The sequence below is a fragment of the Vulpes vulpes genome, chromosome 5, assembly GCF_048418805.1.
Source record: "Vulpes vulpes isolate BD-2025 chromosome 5, VulVul3, whole genome shotgun sequence".
Taxonomy (NCBI): Eukaryota; Metazoa; Chordata; class Mammalia; order Carnivora; family Canidae; genus Vulpes; species Vulpes vulpes.
This window is the reverse complement of record NC_132784.1, coordinates 102,608,012-102,631,755: the sequence shown is the minus strand read 5'-3', so window position 1 is coordinate 102,631,755 and position 23,744 is coordinate 102,608,012. Positions and strand designations below refer to the sequence as shown.

Below are 23,744 nucleotides of genomic sequence, written 5' to 3'. Positions count from 1 at the left end.
GCAGCTTTCATTAACCAATTAGTCATGTTCATGTCCAGTACTTACTCTGGAAGCTGTAGATCACTTTCTATTTTCCCAAATAGCTCTTGGCTGATTGAGATAATGGCAATAGTTTATTCATTTGGAAAACTAACACTTTGTCCAAATGGGGAAAATATAAATCAAAGTAGAAAAAAAAAATCTGACTTTTCAGAGTATAACACAGTTGATGAAATTGGACTATACTTCCCTAATTTACAATCATACCAAACCTCTGAATTTACTCTTTATAAATCTACTTATCTACACACACACACACACACACACACACACAAATACACACAGTTCTTTTCTGATATTAATAAAATGGGATCCATTTAGGAAAACCTGACTACAGTACATAAAGCAAAGTTGATGAAAAGAAACCATGTTCCAAAGGACTTTTTTGAATGATATTTTAAGTATTTGGAAGAGTAATTGTGCAACATTAGCTACAGTCTTGCCCACACATAAAAAATAAAAATAAATAAATAAATAAATAAGAACCAGAACAAAACAAAGAATCCTCAGTATCTACAGAGCTGTATATGCTCTTGCATGAGCACAGATTCAGGGCAGAGGCCTCTGAAGCATCTTTTGGTGAGTTGATGAAATAGTCTATGGTTTTATTCCCTGAACTACAATTGTCATTCTAGCACAGTGGCCACTCTAAAAGAGGAATCAAAGAAGTACAGGTTTTACTAGATGACAACTAATTAAAAATCACATTAGAGTAATTACAATAATGCTATGAAATATGATGCATTAACAGGGCTCTGTTCTTCTCAGGGTGGGAAGTTACAGGTTACTCATTTCTTTCTCTTTCGAACTGTTCTGTTGGAGAGGATAGCTACATAGGTAAATATCTATAAATATTTTCTATGTTGGCAACAATATAGGGCCAGGAATAGGTCCCTTTAGCCATACGTTAACTTAAAAAGGAACAAATGTCCAGTACCGTTCAGATCTCTGCCAAGATGATACCTCTGATAATAGTGGAGTTTGGAGGATGCACTTGCCTTTTGGGTAAAATAATTTGAAATAATAACTTCAGAATAAATAAAAATAACTTATATATGAATATGTGCTATAGAGTGACCTGGAATTATTAGCTCACATTAAAGGCCCGATTCACCACTTTGCCCAGATGTTCAGTCTGTCGTTCTGTGTCTTTTGATTTGGGGATGGATAGAATTCTGTGATAATGAGATAATGCTGAACAACACTGAAATTGAGACCTCAATACCCGGAAAATACAGCATTTTCTTTCTACAGCAAGAAGTGGGAAAATTAGTTAACACCTTTCCTACCTTAGGGTGTAATTGGATTCAGAAAAAGGCTAACTTAAAGCAGGACCAGGTCTGACATCTAAAATCCTCACAAGATAACAAGAATCAGTTTGGTTTGTTCGCTGTCATTTCTCATTATAATCTTTGTCATGAGAATGGATTCATGTTGTGCCATTTTCTGTTCTTGTTACAATCTTTGTCACATGAATAAGATATCAGGATGTTAATGCCTGGTGTACCGTCTTCTGTGTGTGATGATACTGTACAAGACTACGCTGACCTTTGCAATATTATGTATTCTGATTGGTTGTTCATTTCACCTCTTTCCCACAAGTTAATAAGGCTGTAAAAAGGAGAGAACTGAAATGGCCAGCCAGTCAAATTATAGAATATTGAAAAGGTCAGAGCAGTACAGCACAGAGGAAAAAAAAAATTATGGAATATATGGTGCATTAAAATTCTTGTGACAATGATTATAACAAGAATGGGAAAGGATACCCATTTATGTTATATCAATCTGGAGAACCCCATAGGATGATATTCCTGAGACAGCAATCATTTACGCATCCCTGGAGCAGATGTATCTACACTGGTTTGTGCTTAAAAAATAATTGTATAGAAAAATATCCTACTACTCTTCAACAAGTAACTTTAAATGTAAGATTTTTAGCCTTAGAAAATGAGCATGAATGCTGTTGATATTTTTGTAGGATTTTATCTCTGAAATTAAGGTTCGTTACAAGTAAAATCTGCTGGGCAAAGATTTATGTCGACTCTCAATTTAACACTTTTTTTCTTCAAAGTAAAGTAGAAAAGTAGGACTGAATGAATTAACTTCTTAGAAAAATCCATTAGAATGTAGATTATCCTGAGGCAGCAGCTATGAGTTTATTTGAAAATTTTACATGATCTACACAAAACTTGGTATCTTGTTTCTGTTTTTTTGCTTGTGATACATGATGTTGGACAATATACAAAGAATCTTTCCTTCCCCTATATCTTCAGGGGTGAGACTGAAAGGGAGAAAGAGAAGTACTCACCAGAAATCCTGAAGCGATTGCTCTCAGGTGTGCAAAATGACTGCTCATTTTAAAAATTATTTTTGTGTATTTTGAAATGTTTCTTATAGAACAACTTACTAATTTTTGTTTAGTCTGTGAAGACAGATTTGGTTTAAGAGTCCACTTTATACTTTCTGAAGATGCATTATTTCACTTACAATAAAGTGAACATTTCATAGCCCAAAGCTAGAGTCCAAAGGCATCATTAACAAGGATGTCAAAGTGATCTAATTATTTTGGGAAACAGCAGAAATGAAATTTTGACCATTACTTTAAGATGAGCTTGAACATGGATGAAATAATCCTAAAATCAGCAGTTGTGCATGCTTAAGAAGAATCACCAATTCCTGGGCCCTGCCTTCGAATAGTTTTCTTTCGGTAGGTCTGGAGGAGAACTCAGGGAGGTGGATGTTGATGAAGTATACCCAGGTGATTTTGATATAGGTGAACCCTGCTGCACTAGGATAGACGACCCCATCTGCAAAGTGCTTAGTGTGATCCCAGGTTAAAGCCCAGTGGTGCAGATAACAGCCAAAGAGGTGGGTGAGGGGAGCTCCACTTCAGGCTCACAGTGCCTTGGGGGGCAGGGTGACGGGAAGTTGCGGTTCCAGAACACAGGAGCTTAACTGGATCTGCACTGTCCACTTATACTTACAAATAGGGTCAGCCCTGAGGAAGACCAGACAGAAATGGTCACCTCTGATAGGAAATTCTTATCACTGTAGCATTTTCTAGCTTGATTCTTGAGGCTGAACCAATGGGGCTGCATTTTCCAGCCCACTGAAACAAAGTTTATGCAGGGAAAGGCAGTAAAGCAAGACGCTCTCAAGAATCTGAGGACTTGCATTTTAAGAATTTCCCCCCAAGATCTCGGAACTCAAGCTGGTCAAGTTCAAGGGAAGAAAGAGAAAACAGAATAAAGTGGAGAAAGAGAGAAAATCTGTGTCCCGGGTTTGGGTTTTGAACCTGGAGGTTTGTGAGCTTCCCAGAGTGTTGAAGTCCTGTGGTTGCTCTAGGCCTATGGATTGAGCTGCATGTTAGTGAGGGTAAGGGAGTATTGGACTCACTCAGCTGTGTGGTTCCTGGAGATATACAAGTTCTTTTTTGAGCTGAACAAAATGATTATGTAATTGCATACTTCTCATAATTATTGAGTAATTATATACTTCTTATAATTACTGAGTAATCATTGTTCTATAACTAGAACTTAATGTTACAACTAATTGTATAATTACCATGTATTAATGTTATCTGGGAAACTTCGAATAAAGTGGTATTTAATATATTTGCCCCTGCCATGCCATTTTCAAAGCTAGCGAGAGTGTTTGTTTTACAGCTAGAAATTTTCTTCCAACACAAACAAAATATAAGGGAAAAAAACCCTCGACCAATATTATAATCCTAGATGTTAACTCTTTGTTCTTTGATTTGTACCTGACTTGAACTTTGTAAAATTGTATTCTCACATTAGGATTTTAGAACTTTCGTTGTTATTTTGCAATCTTCAATACTTTGTAAGGTATGCACAAGACCACTACTTCAGAGGCATCTCCCTGGGTCTTGCAGGATAAGCTGACCTTTTTGAAATTTTACAACTGGGTAATTGACAACAGCAGCCATTGTTTCAGCTTTAACTAAAAGTGCTTCCAAGGAGTTAGGTGTTATTGGAACTTGAGATCTTCAAATGCAGATAATAAAGATCTTTCTTGGATGGTGCTTACAAGGGATTCGTAGTAAATCTTAACCAGGATTTTTGAGTGCAGGAACTGTGTCTCGTACATCTTGAGCATATTGTTATCAGGACCTAGCAAAGCCTGCTCTCTGCATGCAGTTGGACTCAATCTGTCTAATCAGGTTGATGAGTTATAAAGAACCTGTGAGAGCTAATATAGTATCATTTGGAAATGTCTTTTCAAGGCTACTTTTCAGGTTTCAGAACTTCTTGTTTATGTGTGTTACATGTAGCCATCTGTGGTGTCTATTTCCATTTTAGGAACTTAAAACAATTCCTAAGCAGTGAATATATCTTTATTTTATTTTACTAAAACTGAATGGAAATTACTATCTCCACATCTTAGTCCCTAAGTACCATTTATTCATTGGGAATAAACCACTCCTTTGAATGTGTCAATTTCAGATTCAGAATAAAAAAACTCTTGCATGACACTGGAGGTTTCTTCTGGTCATGGAAATTACATAGCTTACATCTGTGTATTTTGCAGCAATATTTTTTTTCAGCTACACCCTTCTTCCCAAAGCTATTGTAAGTATCTTTTTAAAATTTTTGTCTACTTTTAAAATTTTTGTCTGCCTTACCCACATTGCATGAAAATGCTCATAACTGGATATGAGATCCTCTTTTATGTCATTTGATCTTTTCTTTTTTTTAAAGGCATTCATTTATTTATTTGAGAGAGAGAGAGAGAGCCAAGAAGAGAGCATGAGAACAGGAAGAGGGAAAAGCAGTCTCCCCACCGAGCAGGGAATCTGATGCGGGGCTCCATCCCAGGACCCTGAGATCATGACCTGAGCCTAAGGCAGCCACTTAACTGACTGAGCCGCCCAGGTGCCCCATGATCTTTTATTAATTATAGAGTTTGACATATAACCTGATGGGATAATGACCCAGTGGTAGCAGAAGTGACTAATGTTTTGTTCATCGAAAGGAATTAGAATTTTGACTAATGTATGTTGTTGGGTGGGAGAGAGGGAAAATGTAATAGGTAGGTAATTGCTATGGAGAAAGTAAACTACACAGTGCATAATTCTTAATCACTTGCTAGCTGTAAACATTTGTTTGGAAAGTATCAGTTATATTACAGCAAAAACAGTCACACTTCCTAACTGCTGTAGATGAATACCTGTTACATGCTGGGTAATGTAAAGAAATGATCTCACTTAATCTTCACAGTAACATTACAGTCAAAGTATGATCATTCCCAGCTCACAGATGAAAAAACACGAGATTCAGAAATGCTGAGTAACTTAGCAAAGAGCATACTCCTCAAGAATGATACGGACAGGCTCAAATGCAGAACTTCTGACAACCAAATTCATTTACTTTTCTTTGCACCATATTCTGCCTCAATACTGTGTCAAAATACAATATTTTTAAGATATTGCAACTATTAAATATTGTTTATCGTACATTGCAAGATCATTTTCGGTATGGCCATGTTTTAATTTTTAAGCATTTAACCAATGAGGATTGTGTCATTATCTGAAAATCTTGCAAATATGCTTTCCTCTTAAAGTCCAACATCATGTGTGTTTTTCATTTGCCTGTTATTCATTTGCCTATATTTGTAGAATTTGAGAGGAGGAAATTAAAGAGATACCATAAAAGTGTTTTGGCAAAGAAAAAAGGCTTTGTGAGCCTTACAATCTTAATGGCACTTGACTTCTGTGTTTTAAGAATAATGAGAACTTAATTTTTCTAAATTTCAGCACTCTTCTGAAAAATCCGCCTCATGTCAACTTTTCAGAGAAGCGTCGAACGCAGACAATGAAATAAATCTTAGGACAGGATTTTCAGTTGTAACCTTTTCCTTGTTTTAAGCCTAATTCCTAACTCTTCTGAACCTGGAATGTAAGTCATTTGTGTGAGAGAGTGACATCAAACCCTATTACTGAGCAGCAGTATTTTCCTGTATCTTAAACATGCTACTATTTGAGAATGGGTTTGCTCAAGTTTTGGAAGGATGGTCATGGTGGAGCTCAGTGACAGTACATGGAAGGTGATTCTTTTACACAGCCAGGCAGCCTCTGGAGTTGGGCATAGAGCTACAAAGGATCTTCTGATCAAAGTGGGCACAGACTGCTTTTCAAAATATTCTGGCCAATTCTGATTTAAAGAGGAAGTAGAGGGAAAGCAGTGAGCCTACATCTCAAGGAAAATGAGCAGCAAATACCCCAATTGATGACAAACGAAATATCTGATATGTATAATTTGAATATACTGCTTATATCCAGAACCTTTCTGGATGGGGGAAGGAGTGTGATTTCTTCCAGTCTGCACATCAGATAAAATCCAAGGATTAAAAACTCCCTCAAACAGTTGTAAATAATCCATCATGGGATCCATTAATATGTCTGTGCCATGTTTTTCCTTACATGCACAATACTTGTGAATGGCTTCACACTATCTTAGAATAACAGCTCAGTTATTTTTAATCACTGTGATGAATGAATGAACTCTTAAATGTACACTAATTTTAATAATTTTCTTTTTTTTCAGCAGACAATAACTACACTCTTCTGAATGGCACACAAGTCATGCACAGTGGTGAAGAGACCAACCTTTGGGTACTCATCGAGGGGCTGGTTCCTTTTACTGATTATATCGTACAAGTGAATGTTTCAAATAGCCAAGGCAGCTTGATAAGTGATCCTATAACATTTGCAATGCCGCCTGGGGGTAAGTCTATGAGCAACGTTGACTACATAAATTTATATCGTTGGCTACATAAATTTATATAAATGCCTCGCTACTAAGTCTCCACTGAGCACTTGTTTATAGTGAGAATTATTTTTTTTTTTTCAGAACTAGAGGCTCAATTGTATTTCTGGTTGTTTGGGTGTTGTTTTGTTTTGTTGAAACCCTTTTATTGATTTTTTTTATTGTTCTGTTGAGACCGCTTTCATCTTGCACTGTGTGTGTACAGAGGTAAATGTCATACACATGAAGCTCTTGTTTTGCATGTTAAAAAGATTGGGAAAAGGTTTTTGTTTGTTTGTGTGTTTCAGCCTTCATTTTAGATCCAAAATTTATATTTTCAGTTTGAGCTTTGGTTCCCATTCCTGATTTTTGGAAAAACCTTATCTATCTAAACCTCTCCATTTGCCAAAAAAGGACAGCATGCAACAAATAGAAAAGGAAAACTAGTCACCCCACTGAAAAAATACCTTGAACTCCCATGTCCTAATGATTAGGGTCCAACATTGTCACTTTCGTATTTGAAATGTGGTACAATCCAGATATTTTTATTTTAACTATTTGTGTAAGTAACTGACTTAACTTATTTAGAATTCTTATTTTGATCTACAGTCAACTCTACCCTCATTTTAACTCTTTGTGGGACTAATTGCTAAGAAAAAAAATTCCCTCTTAGATTCATATACACAGCCCTTGGACAAAAGAGCATGCCTCCAAGTAATAAGAGCGTGATTCACAACTGAGTGTTCAGGAATACATGTTTTCAAAAATACTAACAGCAGAGGACTCCAGAACACCCAATGGCTGTCTTGTAGCTCTACTTCAAAAACCAGTGTGCTCTGGACTAAGGGAGAATGTCACTATATCGTGAAACAGCAGGACTGGATAAATACCTCTTCTTTAGCAAAGGGTATAAGAGCAGTGAAAGCCTCATCACAAGAGGAAAATGAAGAGTTTAATTTGCAGTTTGTATAGGACACTTCTCCCCGGGAAAGATTTAATACCTGCTGTATCATTAAAGTCGCTCATTCTTATCTACCTTTCATGACATTATAAGACTTAATGAATAGATGTTTACCAAAACACCTGAAATTCTAAATGGCAGAAGCCACATTGCTCAGGAATGCTTGGAAGAGACAGTTGGAGCTGAATGACTCTGTCTTATTTCATAAACTGATAATAGAAAGGGGGGTTGAAATTAGGTAGGGGCTTGTTTAAGAATTGAGACTCAAAAACCAAAACAAAGCAAAATCAAGAAAAGAAACCTTAGATATTTGTCTTCATTTTTTTAATCAACTCAACATGCCAGAAAGGATAGAACATTTGATGACTCTATACCTTAGTATATAATACCCTTTATTCACATTTAGAAATTAAACAGTAATTAATGCTTTAATGGAGATTTTTAAAACATAGCGATACCTCCTTAACCGGATATGTGGGAATTTAATGAGTTATATATTCCTTTTATGGCATTCATACTGATTTAGATGGTTTGTAATTTACAGCGAGTTAAGTCACATTCATAAAATAGGGCCAATTTTATTCATGCACTTAGGAATGCCTAATAATGTGGGGTAAATATCTCTGTGTGCATGGGTACATACAGTTAGTTCAGTTAAACATCACAAATTTCAGGGCACCTGAGTGGCACAGTCGGTTAAGCAGCTGTGTTCAGCTCAGGTCATGATTGTGGGGCCCTGGGATGGAGCCTGGGGTCGTTGGGAGCCCTGCTCAGCGAGGAGCCTGCTTCTCCTCCTTACTGCACCCCCCAACTACCCCCAGCCCACTCATGCTCCCTCCCTCAAATAAATAAAATCTTTAAAACAACAACAACACAGCTTCTAATGCTAACTCAGCATACAGTCTGTGACCGTATCTGTCAGTGGTTAGTAGAAGAATTAATATTATGCAAATGGGAAGAAATTAAAATTTTCTTTCTAACAGTATAGTAGACCTGAAATCAACTGCCAAGTTTACTTTTATCTCTACTCCGTGGTTGCTTAGTCATGCCTCTGTCATGCCGTTCTGCAGGCTCATCTCTCTGGGCATGATGTCATCATTCACTTTCTAAACTCAGAAATCCAGATTTGGGGAGATGGCCCTTCACCAACAGAAGAGGCAAAATGTCTTCAAAGACAGTGATTTGCTCAAGTTTATTGCAGCCATTAGGACATACTTTCTTTTTTCATCATTAGATTGTTGTTGATTACAATTAGGAAACTTATAGCTTTGAAATTATCTTTTTTATGACCTTGTGGCAGTTTAAAGGTGACACCTCATTGATTAAATAGGTTTTAGTTCATGCTTCCTTTTACTTAATGATCTGAAAACATATTATCCTGATTTACACATAAAATCATGCTGAAAAGCATGTGGCATTCACTAGAATATGTGTGTTTAAGTAGAATTAAATTAGTACTGAGAGTTATTAAAGAAATCTTCCATGCCTTTGTCCAGTGAACTGTGCTTCGTACCGAAATGAATAATAAATGAACCGATGTACAGAAGTGAACCAACTTATGGGCAGAGAAGGTTCTATATGCTATTTACTTTTCCATTATATTTGGATTGTTACCATTTTTGCCGTTTCCTTGATTTCAAATACTAGGTCTCCTTTTTGGTGTTGTGGAATTCCTACTATACTTTGAGTGCTGAATTATGCAAGATTTGTAGTGATAATACCCTTAGCTATGTTTTCTTCTCAGTGTAGTTTGAAAATATAATAACAGAAGGTTTGGGCCAAATAGAAATGCTAATTTTTTTTCTTGATCAAATGTTCGTTATCAAATGTGACCGCGAAAACTGCCTTGACCCCCTAGTTCTGGCCAAATCCTACTCATTTTTAAGGTCCCAACCTAGAAATAGGTCTTTCAGAAAGTTGTCTTTTACCGACCTCAGCTGAGATAGGGCCGCTAGGTGTCCTAGAGTACAATCATGTTAGGTTGAAATGGCCTGTCTGATGGGACTGTCACAATCACTGGTTATAAGACCCTACACAGCAGGGGCTGTTTTGTATTTGTGTTTTGATCTTCTGTGCCTAGACCCAACCTAACACATCGTAGGTTCATAATGAATAATCAGTGAGTGAATGAATGAATGAATCAATCAAGATAGCTTAATTAACAGTTTTAAATTGTAAGTTATCATTGCTTGGGCCCGTTCATGCCTCATCTTTATCTGAGCAACCTTATATTGTAACCAGCTGTGGAGAATGTGAACCCCTGTGCACACTGTTGTCCAAGTAGGGGTGCTGTGGCTATGCAGATGTAACTGAGGGCCCAAAGGAGGGCAAGAGAACGGAGGTAAATATTCTCGAATTGCACCAACCCATCACTCTTTGATTCCATCCCTATGGTGGTTATTCAGGTAAGCATAGAATAATGGACAGTTTATGTGGGAATTTGGAAAGAAAAGGTAGGGGCACAAGGTACAAAAACTTTTCCCTGGTACATCATCTCTTCTTTGATGTTTGTGAAACATCTTACTTGATACCAGCTTTCTTTATTTTTATTATGAGAAAAAAAAAAAGATTTACATGCAGTATATACCTCAGTAAAGCTGGGGAAAAAATTTAAAAAGCAATCTAACAGTATCTCATCCCAAACCCTAGTTAATTCCATCAGATCTTCCTGTTTCGTTGCTCTTGTATTATTTAAGAAAATCAATTTTATTTTAAAAAGTAAGGCTCTCAACTTTGACTAAACAAATAAAAAAAAAGAATATGACTAAACAATCTGATAAACACAAATTATTTTGAAGATGAAGATGAAGACAATTAGGATCATACAAGAGCTCAGCACATAGATACACAGTGGCAAATCCCAATCACACACATTTTTTTATTTAAAAAATTCATTTGAAATATTATTTGGTCAACTGGAGGAGTCTGGGGGTTATTTTTCCTTCATTTCTGTAGCATATTTCCACCCACTTCCATGCTCAGGTTTTTGTATTTCTACAACTATTATATTATTTGGTTGTTTGTAATAACATAATACTCATATTTAGCACTAGGATACTCTTAGAAATGAAGAATATATTTAATCTGAGCTCTTGAATAGCATTATAGTGAAAGTTCAAGAGTTCTAGGGAAAAAAATTAAAAAAATAAAAACGGAATCCAAATGTTAATCCATAAATATGAAACTTTCCTATGACCTTTACCCTTTCAAGGTCTGGAGTTACTAATGGGGTTAGGATTTCAACTCTTAATGGGGCTCAGTGCATTAGTGTTTTGTATGCATGGAATTCAGCATTCAGTTTAATAAGTGGTTGACATTGGTGATGTCCCTTAATTTGCTTAAATCTAATTGGCTCTTTTATCAGTCAAACCTGTATGGATTGGCAATTGATCAGAAAGGGTCAGCCATGACTCTGCATGTCGTTAAAGGATGGACCCCCCCTCCCCATTAAAGCCACAGTTGCATGATAATAAGCAAGGGAAGAACAAATGAGCTTAGAGGCGGAAGGCAAAGAAGCTTAGAAGTTTTTCAGGATCTTCAAGTTCAGAACAAAGGCATTATAGAGTATATAAATTTTAAATACACTGCATTTTGCCTCCAGACTTAAACCTTTTTTTCCAGATGAACTGAAATCTTGTCTGAAACTGTCTTTGTTACATCAAAGACCTACTCAGAAAGCTAAAAGAGACAGAAGAAGCATAAAAGGGCATAGTTTAAAATGATTAGTGACAAATTCTATACTGACGAGCTAGAAACAGATTTTTTGTGAAACTTTTATATTTTTCCAAAAGGAATAATTTTATTCTATTTATCTTTCTCTGAACTGCTTTATTGTAACAGTGAAAGGAACTCAGAGCCACCTGAATTTGTGAACTTAATCTGGTGTTCTAGGATGGTAAATAATTTGTCATTTATGCCTTCAATTTGATGAGAATTATTATAACCCACAGACTTCATGAAAAAGACTAAGCTTGAGGAGCCTGTTTCTTTTCCAAAGGAGGGTGATTAGAAAATCAAAAACTGAGCAAGGCAAAATGGTTGTGAGTGGCTTCTTTTAGAATTTGTTTGAGTTTGTCTCTCCTTCCCTTGACCACCCCCCCCCCAGCACACCCCCCCACCTTAAACAGCAATGAAATAAAAGGAGGGCATCCATTGGGAATTAATAGTTAGGTACATTGTAAAAGTGTAGACTTTGGAATCCCACAGACCTAGATTTGAATCCACCTCCTTCACTCACTGGCTGTGTTGCTGAGCAACCTACAGATATATCTGGTTACCTCAGTTTGTTCATCCATAAAACTAGCTTAATGGTAATTCCCACCTGGTCGGATTAGACAACACAGTGTATGTTAACATGCTGAGCACAGTGCCTGTCTTGATAGATATTTGGTGCTCGCTGCCTTCTTTGTTCTATTTCACTGTTTAAGACCCTTTTTGAGACTCTTGTGATACTGTGATTCAGAAGAAATACATGTATGGTCTTGTCCCCATTTCTGGCAGAGAGCTCCTGAGTCCCTGGGAATTTCCTAGGTGATAAGGAAGGATAAAGGTGTCTCTTGTTATGTTACTAAGGCGACTTGTGGTCCTCACCTAAGGGTGGGGGTTGGTTGCCAGTGGTGTCAAGCAAATGGTTAGAGAATTGGAACTTTATTTAAGTCCCACCCCCTGTCCTCCGAGGAGGGGAAAGGGTCTGGAGGTTGGCTCAATCTCCAGTGGTCAGTTATTTCATCAATCATGTCTGGGTCATGAAGCTTCCATAAAAACCCATATGGATGAAGTTCAGAGAGCTTCCAGGTTGGTGAACACCTGGGTATTTGGGGAGAATGGCCAGTTTAAATAGGGTGAGGAAGCTCTGAGTCCCTTCCCATATACTTTGCCCTATGCATCTCTTCCTTGTGGCTGTTCTGGGTTATATCTTTTGTAATAAACCAATAATCTAGTGAGTAAATCCTTTGTAATAAACCAGTAATCTAGAGAGTAAATGAGTTTCCTGAGTTCTGTGAACCATTCTAGCAAATTAATCAAACCTAAGGAGGGGGTCACGGGAGCCTCAGATTTATAGCTGGTCAGAAGCACAGGTGACAATTTGTATGTGTGGCGGCAGACGGAGCAGCCTTATGGGACCGAATCTTTAACCTGTTGATTCTAATATTATCTCCAGGTAGATAGTGTCAGAACTGAGTTGAATTGTAAGACATCCACCTGGTGTCCAGCACCATTGGACTTTGGGCTGCAGAAGCCTTTTACCTCTGAAAGCTGGATAATATCCTAAAGGGAGGACAAATGAAAATCAGGTTCTTTACACTTGCTGGGAAGACCTCCTACATTTCGTCTTCCTATGTCCTAATCTCTTCCTATATTTATCCCTCAGAGCATTGGCATAAATACAGTCAGGCCAGTAGCCCTGCTAAGGGGTACTTGTGATATGTATTGGATGATGAAGTAAAGCAAGAAGGATGAAAAGTAATTTTCCTTTTGAAATAGCTTAAATATCTTCCTCCATGACCTCTGGATCATAATGTGCAAATGATTTTTACATCAAGCTCTCATTGGTTATCTTGGGATTTCAGTGGGCAGAAAAGCAGCACATTTTTTCTTAATAGACTCTCTTCTGTATTCATACCAGGCCACTTATTACATACAATTTTTATGATTATTTTTTATTTCCATTATATGTATATTTTATTCATAAGTGAATGCTTTCCTAACTTTGTTAATGCTAGCCAAAAGGAGGAGTTTGGAATTTTTGCTACATGCTTTTCATCATTTCCTAATTTTCCTTAAATATATTTTTTAAAAAGTTGAACCTTGGAACTGAAAATGTATTTCATTTTTCATTGAGTAGGAAAGCTTAGTAGTTGTCCAGACAACGCACTTCTGAATAACTAGACGAAATCTTTACTTTTTGAAAAGTAACATAATGTTTGCCCAATAATGGCGCTAAAAGAATGATATATGGTAGCCACTGATTTTTTATAGATTGAAGTATGGAATTAATTTTTGTTTACATTAAAAGACTGGAATGCTTTGACACTTTTGTGTCAAACTATGTAACAAACCACCCCAAAACTTAGTAATTTAATACAACTACTCTTTAATATATCTCACGATTGTACAAATCATCAGTTTGGGAAAATACAATGAAGTCTCCTGGAAAATATACCAAAGTGTCAAAATTTTGCCCCTGAGCTAGGATAGTTGAGTATCCATCTTGGTAAGTTACAGAATAAATGTAAATTTAAAAAACTAATTTAGTGAATGCACTAAGAGATAGTAGGTAAGGAAAGTACCTACTGTATACCAGAAGCAAAAGAAAAAACCTGAAAGGGAGCTGAGTGATGACCTACCCTAGGGGCAGCCTACCCTAAGAAGAGGGAGGGGACAGCTATCAAATTCTTCTCTGAGGTGACTTGTTACAATAGCTCTGCCTTTGAAAGAAAAAGAGAAAGAAAGCATTGATTCTATGCCTTCAATTGATTAGGAACTGAGTCTGAGGGTTTTTTGTTTTTTGTTTTTTTTTTTTGGCACGACTTGCTCAGTGGATTTGGTTTTCTCCTTCAGTTTTTAAAGGAAAGTACGGAATTTTCTCTCCTTTTTTTCTCCTCTCAACAGAAATCCCTAAGACCATTTAAAGGGAATGGTATGGTAGTTCTATGGACCTAGCATAAGGTGAATGGCATCATTTTAAGATGGAATCTCTAAGACAATTAGAAGGAATTAGAAGCTCAAAAGGCAGGAAGACCAAACAAACAAACAAACCAAAAACAAATCCGCACACAAAATAAGAAAAATCGCAAAGGCAAACTCCATTGTATCCTACACTTGCCTTAATTTACACAGCCCTCATTTGCTGTAGCATCGAGAACTATAAACTCTTTCTAGGCTTTCTAAAATCTCTATTTAGCACAATGCCAAGAGGCTACTTTCTTGTGTTTTAAGTACTAAAACTAAAAATCAATAGTACTAAAAATTGTAAAACTTTACTCGCAGTGTGCAAGCGATGATTCCATCAGCATGTGTTTTCTGTTTTTCATCTGCTCTGAATCCAATTTATTTGTAAGGTGTTTAAGTCAAAACTTCAACATGCCGGTGGCCATGAGGTATCTTAAAAATGAAAAAAAATCCAAAGGAAAGGAAATTTTAAAAATAAACTGTAGGTTGGAAACCGAAAGAAAGAAACAATAGGCTAAGATGTTAGCCTAACTAAGTAGGTGAAGATATTACCTTATCCAGGGGGGTTGGAGGAAGGAGGAGATTAACTGCCCTTTCTAATGTAAAAGTCACAATGAAGATACAAGATTATGAGGACTAGCCCTCTCTAAAACAGCAGCATTCCACCAAGTAAACAGATGGTTTGTCTTCCCCTTCAGTATATTAAAGGCCTCACAGTGGAAATTGCATTCAGTTCACATGAAGCTTTAGAGTAGTTGCACATAATGTTGTACTTCTGTGCATGTCTTCCAAACATGCTATTTTTTCTCCGGGAAAAATCAGCCTATTGACAGTAATAAAGCAGACAGATTCAATGAATAAATAGTATTTAAATTCTTAATAAAATAAATAGTGTGCTTTTGAAAACATAAACCATTTCGTTCAGCCTATGCTCAATCCCAAGTATGTTATGAGAACAGAACCCAAGAATTTACAACTGTCTCAAACTTGCCGTCAAATCCTTTCATGAAAACTCTTACCTTTACCTTTCTTTAGAATTGTTAGTTCACTTTGCTCTTTGTGTGTGTGTGTGTGTGTGTGCGTGCATACTTGTGCATTTGTAAGACTACATTGCATACACCGAGGAGGATAAATTTCCATGTCATAATTTGTGAAATTTTCCTCACTTTGCATGTCACCATCTTGACAATGAACTTCCTCCTTAGAAAAACACTTTAGAAAGGGACTGACTTCTGAGCCATGGAGAAGATGGAAGTGAACTTTGAAGTGTGCTTACCATGGACTCAACAAGCCTCCAGCAAAGGGCTGCCAGCTTCCCACATTTGCATACTCTCCTGTGGTTTGTATAGAAATACACACGCCCACACACAATTAAGTGCTATCTTTAGAGCATCCTGGGGCAAGAGAGAGAGACCAAAAAAAAAAAAAAAAAAGTAAAAGAAATCACATTTTTCCTACTTTACCAGGGGAGAGAGGTGGGAAATATTATCTCTTTAAGTTCCATTGATATTTAAAAATCATATTTTTAAAAAAGAATAAGTACAATTCCCCTTTCTGTTTTTTTTATCTTGGAATAAAGGTTATCTATAACTTTAAGGTTAAAAAAAAATCATGTCTGTCTGACTGCCTCTGCAGTTTGAAAGCAACTTGAAGTTTTATTTGAATTCTTATAGAGCCCTAAAGAAATTTTGCTTTATTTTTTTAAAAAATAATATCTTATTCTTTCCTTTTCCTTTGTTATCTTAGACAGAATCTGTGCCTGACTTGCATAAAATTCTATGAACACTTACTTGTCTGTAAAAACACCTTTACAAAAGGGAGACAAGTTCTTAATATACCATAGGTTCTTGAAGACCATATTTCCTATCCTTTTCATTCATTAGGAACTTCAAGAAAATCCTTATTGTATCTCTACAAAGGGACATAGATCATCCAGAGTCTAAAGGTTCTAGAATTTTGTAAAAACTTCATGAAGAATAGATTGTGATAACAGTAAACAAATTCACTGGCCACAATGATACTCATGATTATTAATTAACTGGGACAAATGGAACTAGGAATGTGTATACATTATGAGAGCAATCCTTCTCTTTACACCTCCACAATCATTTCGGAACTCATACCATCTTGGGTTTATTTAAAAGTCTCATATGTGTGTATCATGCTTATGTCCTAGAGTCTAAATCCATGCTGAGGACAAAATGTGTGGATGTGTGGATGAATGGTGGTAGATAAAGGAGTCATAGTGGATCTGCTCTCGTTTTCTCCTTTTTTTTTCCCCTCCCTCCCTTCTTCCTTTTCCTTCCTTCCTTCCTTCCTTCCTTCCTTCCCTCCTTCCTTCCTTCCTTCCTTCCTTCCTTCCTTCCTTCCTTCCTTCCTCTTCCTCTCCTTCCCTCCCTCCCTGCCTCATTCCCTATCTTTCTAGATCTCTCTCCCCATTTGCCATTTATCTTGGCTCTGGACACATAGTGGGAAATTAGTAATGCTTACTGTCATGCCCCCAAGGGAGTTCATAGTGCCCTGGTATTATTTTTGCACTCAACATGTCTTCACCCTTCCTGCTCTTTCTTTTGATTACAGTGCTTACATTTCCCTCTGGGCACCCTGGACTCTCATGCTCAGAACATGTGCGGTGTGTGGAGTTGACTCTATCACCAAGTCCAGCCATTGAGACCATCATATTCCCCTGACCACAGTGATATTTTTTCAGGAATTATAGATGTTCCAACTAGAGGTAATGAGATACCAGTAAACCAGTGTAGCCAACAGAAGTATATGCTTGGTTCTGGGTTTGAATCTGAAGTTTAGTTGGATCTCCTTCAGGTCATTTTGCCCCTCAAGGACTCTGTGAATGTAGCCAAAAATGGGAGAGAGCAGAGGGGATTTGAGAGAAGGAAGTAGACTGGATTCTGGAGACATCTCCTGATGCCTTGAATCCAGTTCTGAAAGCAACTATTTCCCTAGATTTTTCTATTATGAGAGCCAAACCCTTTCATTATTTAAGCCAGGATGTGTTGGGTTTTCTGCCACTTGAGAATAAAAGCGTTCAAACCACAGGATGCTTTAGAGAAAGGAAGAAGTAGAGAGAATTTGGGGAACCCTCTTAACTTCCTGAAAATCACACCAATCTGGTGACTCAATGTATGTGTTGGCTTCTGTTTGAGCTGTCAAACATGGAAGCCTCAGGAAGCAAACATGATGAGAAATGAAATAATAATGACTAAGGTGATAAAATTGCTGAGCCCATTCTGAAGGTCCTCTTCAGAGCCACTTCGTAGGGCAATTTTCTGAGACACTTGTCCTCTGTTTTCACGTCTCTGAGCCCTGAGCTCTAGCAATGACACTTGCACCAATTAGCTATTGGGTCTGCTTTAGGCGACTTGCTTGCTTGATTCTGATACCAGTTCCTCATCTCTAAAACGGCAGACTTGAATGAGTCCAGTGGTGCCACAGTGTGATCCTGGGAAGGGAGCATCACCATTGCTTGGGAACTTGTTTGAAATGCAGATCCTGGAGGCACCTGGTCACTAAGTCGGTTAAGCAAAGAACTCTTGGTTTGGGTTCAGGTCTTGACCTCAGGGTCCTGGGAGCTGGACCTTGTGTCCAGCTTGTGTCCCTGCCCAGCTGGAAGTCTGCTTCCCTGCTTTCTCTCCCTCTACCCCTCCTCTTGCTTGTGCGCTCTCTCTCTCTCTCTCTCTCTAAAATAAATAAATATTTATTTTAAAAGAAGTACACAGATTATGGAGCCCCATACTCAGTCTGCTGAATCAGAAATTTGGAGGTTGGAGCTACATGGTCTCTTTTTTATTAGATGCCTCTCCCCACCCCCCAGGTTAAATTTGGATGCAGGGCCTATCTGGACACCCACCCAAATTTGAAAATCACTGAACTAGGTCTCTAGAACCTCTTCAAAGGAAAAAGAAAGACACAATCTCATCTGTGACTCTGCCACACTTAATAATTGAGATGCAGAATTGCTAAGGGAAAAATGGGTGAAACAGGTGCCTGCACTTAGCTTGGCTTTGAATATAGATGTTCCATCCTCAGGGCCAGAGGCCTTCCCACTGCGAGCAGCCGGCCAGTCTCTCAGCCTCCCTGAGTGGGACAGGAAGAGATGCCATGGATAACTGATTCCAGATGTGGAATCCTACTTGTGGCACCAGGAAGCAACAGGCACCAAGTTTTATGCACTGACGAACACTAATCAGCCCTACTGTGATGCTGCCGTCAGCTAAATTTCCTCTGCTCTTCGATTCCTTCACAGAACATCTGTTATAAGGAGCTCCACGTAATGAAAACCTGAGCCTCTTCCCTCTGGGGGATTTTCTTTAACGAGCGTCTTGTGGCTGCACCTCCACTGTGGGATTTTGAAATGTGTTCTTCGAGTCAGTTACATCTTTATCCTGAATTCCAGGATTTGCTGGCTATCAGACCTCATCGTTAAGATTCTTCCTTCTAGGAGTTCACAAACACAGCTCCACAGAGGCTGAGAGAGGCTCCAGTTGCCTAGAGAACAATTAGGACCGTGCAATTTTTCATTTGATAAAAATAGTTCATCTTGGCTGTGGTGACTACCCACACTTAGAGAGCTCGCACTAGGTGCAGAGGCTCCTTAGCACCTACCAACTCATTTCATTCTCGCACACTCTAGAAAGAAGTGCTATTATTATCTCTACTGATACATGAGAAGGCTCAGGGAAAGAGATTGTCTTGCAACTAGATTGTTAAGGTCATATGCCTAGTAAATGGCAAGACCATCTTCAACCCTGAAGATAGAAACCTGGTTCTGAGCCACTGCTTTCCTGTTCATTTGAAGTACCCTCCGCTGATGCCTCATATCCTCTCTTAGCAGAGGTAGCACAGATTTCCAGGCTCGGCTAGTCAACAAGGGTCTAATGATGTGGCTTGACTCTACCGTCATGTCAACTAGAGTTCCAAGGGTTTCCTTTGGGTGAGATACCAGGTGTTCAAAACCTGTCGCCAATGCACTGGAAAGATCCCCTCAGTGAACTACATGACCCATGCATTTAAAGTTTACATCCTAATGAGAGGGGAAGATTTCAGTTAAAACAGATTTTTACAGCCTTGCAAAGGATTAAGCAAAAGCAAGATACTCTGTGAATACTCTATAACGTTGAATAGACAGCAAAAATTAATCAGTTGGACCGTCTGTTCCCAGCAAGGAGAAAAGTACTTACTTGCTCACCAAGTATTTTGACCAACTTCTTTCATATTTGCTTGTGAACTTCCAAGATGAGCTCTAATTAGATGAACAGAATATTAAAATAACCTCTATTTATTTATTTAGGAGAAAAGACTCATTTAACTTTTCTGAAAATATTTCTCTTTCTGAACTTTTAGCACTCCAGTGACATGCATTGTAAGTTACACTTCTTTCTTTGGCTTGTGATGGAAAATTTAAGTTTTCTGATCTGTTTTCCTGTCACAGAGGCTTTTGTTTAGGTATGAAACAGGAAATCTCATTAGAACTTGTTCAAATACATTTACCCAAAACATTAGTGTTTAACAGTGGTGTCACCATTGCTAATTACTAAGTTGTCCTTTCTTTGGGCCTATATTGAATTGAATTGAATTCTTTGTGTTAATGCCCTCTGTATCCTAAGGGAAATGAATAAACGTGATCTTCTGATTGTGCATAATTTGTACTCCTAACAAAGAGAGACTTCATTTATCAGATACTATTAATTTCAGAAAATTAAAAAAAAAACTTTATGAAAAGAAAGAAAGAAGCTTATATTTGTGAAAGAAAGATGAGTGAATCCTTTCTCCCCATATTAAAAATTTTTTATCAGATTTATATATATTTATATAGATTCTGTTAAGAGTTTATTAGATTAAACATCAGATTAAAAAGATGTTGGATGAGGACATGTATTCACAAGTGGAATATTGGAGAACCTGGGAGTGTGACCAGTGTGAGTGTGTAAGAGAATCATTCCCTGGAACAGTCATGGGAATGACCATCCATGTCCTCAGGGCCATCAGAAAGGAGGAGCACCTGCCTCATTGGAGTGAGCAGGCATGACCACACAACAAGGCTCCAATCTTTGTTCACATAGTTGACTCTGTAGAGTCTCAGGTGACCATGTCTCTTAAATTGTGCATCTGTTAAGCACATACACTGTAGTTCTGTGCATCTAACTGAATTTTAACTTAACCTACTACCCACCATCCCCAGTGTGTCCATGCACTGGTTGTGTGATGTCGAGGAAGTTATCTCCTCTCTAGGACACAATTTTTAGCTCCTCTCTAGGTCACAATTTTTCATCTGTAAAAGGAGTTCCTAATCCTCTAACCATCCTCAGTGGGTTTTGGTTGGGGTCAAAGGACATGCACACAGAGAAGATCACTGGGTACAGAAGTAGCTGCTTGATGATTTGTCTGAAGAATATAAAATATGATCTATAATAAGCACCAAGCACAGAATATATATAAATTATCACTATTTATGTTGCAAATTAAACCAACCTCTAAACATCTAAATTTTTATTTTCCTTGATGATTCTAACAACTGCCTCTTAAAGCTAAATGTGAGGAAACAGCAGACTGGTTGTGGTATATTAAATATAAGTGAGGACTAATTTGAGGATCAAAGGTGCTCTTTGGGGGATATCACTCGCCTGGTAGGAAAAGCATTAGCTGTCTCCCTCTGTCTCATGTACTTGTACTCTCTGTCTTGGAAATATCCTTCCCCACAGTTCCAGAATCTTGATGTTTAATTTAACACAAAGGTCTTTGAGAAGCACAACAGGGGGTTGTTTCTGGTAGTTCTGGCATTGAGGAAATTGAAATGTACATGTTTTTTCTCATTTATCAAAGACAGGCAAGAATCTAAACTGACATTTTATATCAAATGAATTATGAACTGTGTACTTTGTACCTAAGGGAACAACAACTAAATTGGAGTTTGGGATAAAAGAGAGAGAGAGAGACAAAAGTAGGTTTTTAATAAAACATACAGTAATTTCTGTTACTCCATCTCATGGTGACATGGCCAAACAGTCTTATTTTATAACTGGTGAATGGAAGTAGGCTCCTCGGAAATCGGTAAGATTTAAATATATTTGAGAGATTTTTCTCAGAAAGGATTAAATTTCTTCTTGTGTAGCTAGGTTTTACGAACAGTGAAACATTCTTGATAATCTAAAGTTAACTTTTACCTTTTTTGTCAATGCCCTCTTTATTAGAAAAAATAAATAACATTTGCAAATTCTTTGTCCAGAAAAAAGATAAGACTAAAAGTTGCTTTGAGGAATAAATATAGTATACAAGGTAAAAATAGCATGCATGAAAGTACGATATTCCATATCTCCTCTATTTATCTGTAACCCACACATACACATATGCACACCCACACACAAGCAAATTATCCTAGTGATTAAGAGCTTGGATTCTAAAATCAACCAATTGGATTTAAAACTAAATTTCTCCTCTTACTAGCCTGTATGATCTTGAACAAGTTATACAATCACACTTTGCCTCAGGTTTTTCTTTCCATAAAATGGGAGAAATCGTAGTCATAAGGTTGACACTGAGAGAATTTAGTATGATAAATGCTTGCAAAGGATGTAAGATGCTTGGACACATAATAATTGTCTATTTCATTGCAAAGTTATATCCTTTCCATTGTACATAAGAAGATTGAATAGCAACAAATTAGCTTCGCGCTTTTCAGTGGCTACTGATTCCTGATATATAGGAGACATTTGAATTAAACTTTTAAGGTAAAAGAAGATCCTATCGTGTCTGTGCAATATGCCCCAATAATCATTTTTTAAATTATTTATTTATTTATTTTTTAAGATTTTTTTATTTATGATAGATACAGAGAGAGAGAAAAAGAGGCAGAGACACAGGAGGAGGGAGAAGCAGACTCCATGCCGGGACCCTGATGTGGGATTCGATCCCAGGTCTCCAGGATCGTGCCCTGGGCCAAAGGCAGGCGCTAAACCACTGAGCCACCCAGGGATCCCCCCAATAATCATTTTTAAAATTACAAATTGAAGATTCTTGGGATGACATTTTCTCAAGGTTGTTACCAGTGTAATAGAGGAATATTTAGTTTTGACATTTCTAGATAAAGCTATGTTTTGATTATTGTGCTTTGGTCAAAAGTAGTAGATATTCTAATTTGTGCTACATATAAATTCAAGAAGTATTATTAATATTAATACATTTGTTTCTACTTCCGAATTTCCTCCAGGTTTATAAGCCTAAAACTGAGAAATTTCCTTCCTATTCATGCCATAGACTTTCTGATACTAGTGCTATACTGGATAGCAAGTGTGTGGCTAAATTACTAAAATGGTAACTCACTAATATTTTGATTATAGATTTTATTCACATGAGCTTGATTACCTAGTTATTAATCATTATTGTGGTTAAATGAGTATCAATTTTTTATTCTCAAATTTTCTACTACTTCATGAGCTGAAACCAGTTCTTATAAGTCCTTCAGGAATTTTTACCTTGATAATGACTATTATTTTACTCTCCTTAATAGGGAATGTGAAATCAATGGCCTATTGAAGTAAAAGGATGTCCCACACAGAATCTTGCAGTTTTAAGACTAGATCTAGTTATTCATTGAGTAACTAATTAATCAATTTGAATATTAGATCCAGTCCCATTGTTAAGATGGCTTTTATAGGGCTGCCTAGGTAGCTCAGTGGTTGTCTGCCTTTTGCTTAGGTCATGATCACAGGGTCCTGGGATCAAGTCCCACATCAGGCTGCCTGCAGGGAGCCTGCTTTTCATTCTGCCTGTATCTCTGCCTCTCTGTTCCTCTCATGAATAAATAAAATCTTAAAAAATATATATGGCTTTTATAACCAATCCCCTTTCTTTCATTAAATGACTAAACTTTTGTTAGCTATTCAAAGATCGCTTAACTTCTTGATTCTTGATATTCCAGAATAGTAAATTTGGTTGCACCTGTAAGAAAGAATACTGGTTCTAATTCTAAAATGCAATAGTTTGTTTTCTTAATTACCTTTTTTTTTTGTAACTACTCTTATCAGACACATTCAACAAATGAGTATTTTGTGTACTCTTTCTAAAGAGACTGACTTTGACGTAGCTTAATTTACTCATTGTTAAAATTTTTTATTAACCTTGCTAAGCACATTTATTTTATTTTTTAGCACATTTATTTTTAATTTTACAAATGGAAGATTCCTTAGGGAACTATTTTAATGAAGTAAGTGAACAATATTTTAACTAAAAATAGGATCGACTTAATCTATTATTATTTTTGTTGCATATATTTTAAAATATTTTTCCAA

General features: G+C 37.1%; 1 protein-coding gene across 1 annotated transcript in view; it reads left to right on the top strand.

Annotated features, from left to right (window-relative positions):
- USH2A (usherin) overlaps positions 1-23,744 on the top strand; it is a 684,230-nt gene that overhangs the window by 399,191 nt on the left and 261,295 nt on the right. Inside the window, exon 38 of the mRNA XM_025991680.2 lies at positions 6,606-6,785. Coding sequence (XP_025847465.2) covers positions 6,606-6,785 — 180 coding nt within the window. The remainder of the gene's footprint in view (positions 1-6,605; positions 6,786-23,744) is intronic.